Consider the following 3,175-nt stretch of genomic DNA (forward strand, 5'->3'; position numbering starts at 1 on the left):
TCAGTTAAATTAGAAACACACACACACACACACACACACACACACACACAAAGACATGCACATATTTATAGTCACTGTAAGTATAATATATATATATATATCACTGTAGTTAATATATTAATATTACTGTTATATGTAATATATACAGTTTTTAAAGCATTTATAAGCTGTGTTTGTAAGTGCATTATTGTATTGTGTTAATGTGTGTGTAAAGTGTTGAGTTACTATGTGAGGGATAAGCGGCTTATTTGCGTGAATGTTTGTAAAACCAGAACGCACAGTGTTCATATTTGTTTCAGAGCATTTGATCTTTAAGGCAGAGAGGTCACATGCGTAGAAATGCATTGATCTAAATCTTTGTATTCAGATCAGTCTGCTTCATTAGTTCTTACTCTGTGTGTGTGTGTGTGTGTGTGTGTGTGTGTGTGTGTGTGTGTGTGTGTGTGTGTGTGTCTGAGGATTCTTCTTACTTTGTGTGTGTGTGTTTCAGGATTCATCATCTCTTTGCTCTCAGAGAGGAGGTGTAATGAAGCAGGGCTGGCTGCAGAAGGCCAACATCAACAGCAGTCTGTCTGTCTCCATGAAGGTTAGTGGAATCATTGCCACACCTTTTTAAAAAAAACATCAGCAGAACTACAGCAGTCATTATTACTTAATATACTGTTCATCTGCTGATCAATGCAGTTTGAAGACCCATTGTTGAAGAGAGGCCTGTAAGGTCTTTTGTTGTTTTTTTTGTAAATCAGAAATGTCAATTACATGCACTAATGTTCATACACAAACACACGCTGTTAACAAAGTGCAGCACTCTGTGCAAAATGATGTCTAGCAAGTATTTGCATAAAGGATATATGGTACATTATATGACTTGCTCAATCCATTACTCATTAGTCAGCAGGTCAAAAAATCCTTTCGTATACTATTACTAATAGATAATATGTGGATATAGCTTGTGTGAAGCTAATGCATTATATCAGTGACCCCAATAAATATTTTTAAGCCACACTTAAAAATGTATAATTGTCTTTGTATTAGATAACAAACTATCAAACCAGGTGACGTTTTATATTAAGGAAAATACCAAAAGCGCACTTTTCAGGCGCAACATTTCACAAAAAGGCATTTGTTATGTGTCAAATTATAAAGAATATATATAGAGTTAAGATGAATAAGAAATTTAGATTAATAAGAATTATAAGATGTTTCCTCAGCACCAAATCAGCATATTAGAATGATTTCTCAAGGATCGTGTGACACTGAAAACTGTAATGACTGCTGAAAATTGAGCTTTCCATCACAGGAATACATTACATTTTAAAATACAGTAAAATAGAAAACAGTGAAGTAATTGTTATTACTTCACAGTACAGTTTTTACTGTATTCTTGATCAGGTAAATCTGACCAAATCCACATTTTTGAACCGTTTAGTTCTGTATATTTTCAATATGAATTTGAAGGATGAAAATGGCTATAAACATATCACAGTATTTCTGGCTCTGTTTTTTCACACACGTTATTTCTTTCTGCACAGGTGTTCAAGAGGAGGTATTTCTACCTGTCTCAGCTCCCTGATGGCTCCTACATACTGAATTCATATAAAGATGAGAAAAACTACAAAGAATCAAAAGGCTCCATCTATCTGGACTCTTGTATAGATGTAGTTCCGGTACATACTGTTTTTTTTTGTGTTTTTTTTTAACAAATCCTGAACAGATTTGCAGTCAAAAATTGTCTTGTGATCAAGGGGTACAATAGTTAACAGGCCCTGATTGACAAGGTTTAATTATGTAATGTTATTATAAAGTTTTTTTGTTGCTAGAAATGTGCATTATAAATTACACATTTTATTTTACAACTTGGAAATATCTAAACATAGAAATATCTGAACTTGGCTTGATACATTTTACATACAGCCCTCAGGCTCAGTAACACAACCAGAGGAATCTTCCTTTCTGAACACCCATTATCATTATAACCACAAACAGCTCTTAAAGTCACACCATTAAATTCCTCTACAGACTGACACAGCACTTTTCTTGCAGTGTCCTAAGATGAAGCGTAACAGCTTTGAGCTGAAGATGCAGGACCGTTACAGTCACTATCTGGCGGCGGACAGCGAGGCTGAGATGGAGGAGTGGGTGAATACGCTGAAACAGGGTTTACTGAGCATGTTGGATGACAGGAGGAACGGATCAGAACCTTCTGAAGGTTCTCTGGGTAAATAACACACACACACATACTGTACTGGAAACACCCACATTAGCACACGTAAAGATGCTTCAGACTTTCCCATTTTGTGTTGAACCATAAAATAAGAGCGTCATGAGTTTTTGCTCTTTTATGAACTATTCCTTTAAGCATTTCTTTTTTTTATATACTTTATATTAAGGGTTTTTCAAAAATAAACACAGAACAGACAAACAAACAACACTGTCTCGGACCACACAAGCGGAGAATAAAAAAATAAATAAATTAATAATAAAGTAACAAAAAAATTATAATGACAATAAATATTTAGTTCAGTAGTCAAAAGTACTATAGTAAAAACCTGCAAAACAATCAGTCAGGGTGCCCAGAAAGATGTACAGCTTTAGCCTCAGAGGAGCCACTAGGGGCTGGTTGAACGGTTATCTTGTCCAAATGGCCCAGAAATGAACCCCAAACAGCGGAACATTCTCAAGAATCGGAGTCTTTCCATTTGAATAACAGAGATCATGTCCATAATCCACATTCGAAAGGAAGGGGGTGAGGGTGACTTCCAGTTCTTAAGCACAAGTCTCTTAGCCACAATCATACCCAGGGTTAGAGACTGCTGTAATGTCCCCGGGAGGCAGGAGGTGCGCTGTGAAAAACCAAAGATAGCAAGTTCTGCATCCGGTAGAAGAGGCCTATTGTAAACCTTGGAATACCAGTCAAATATGCTTGACCAAAGCCCAGACAATAATGGGCAAAACCAGAAAGCATGAGAAGTTGTATCCTCTGCCACCTTGCACCGGTCACACATTGGTGAAACAGAGGGGAAAATTTTATGCAGTTTGGTTTTAGTGTAATGCAAGCGATGAACAACCTTGAATTGAATCAGTTGGTGTCTGCTGTTAACTGAGCAGACCTGTATTGTAGTCAGACACTTATCCCACATATCGTCAGCTCAACTCCCAGGTCTTCCTCCCAGGC

General features: G+C 36.8%; 1 protein-coding gene across 1 annotated transcript in view; it reads left to right on the forward strand.

Annotated features, from left to right (window-relative positions):
* LOC107679272 (dedicator of cytokinesis protein 11-like) overlaps positions 1 to 3,175 on the forward strand; it is a 92,985-nt gene that overhangs the window by 10,799 nt on the left and 79,011 nt on the right. Inside the window, exons 6-8 of the mRNA XM_016474790.1 lie at positions 491 to 586; positions 1,533 to 1,667; positions 2,044 to 2,218. Coding sequence (XP_016330276.1) covers positions 491 to 586; positions 1,533 to 1,667; positions 2,044 to 2,218 — 406 coding nt within the window. The remainder of the gene's footprint in view (positions 1 to 490; positions 587 to 1,532; positions 1,668 to 2,043; positions 2,219 to 3,175) is intronic.

Source organism: Sinocyclocheilus anshuiensis, unplaced genomic scaffold (genome assembly GCF_001515605.1).
Source record: "Sinocyclocheilus anshuiensis isolate Anshui unplaced genomic scaffold, SAMN03320099.WGS_v1.1 scaffold1644, whole genome shotgun sequence".
In the NCBI taxonomy this organism is placed as follows: Eukaryota; Metazoa; Chordata; class Actinopteri; order Cypriniformes; family Cyprinidae; genus Sinocyclocheilus; species Sinocyclocheilus anshuiensis.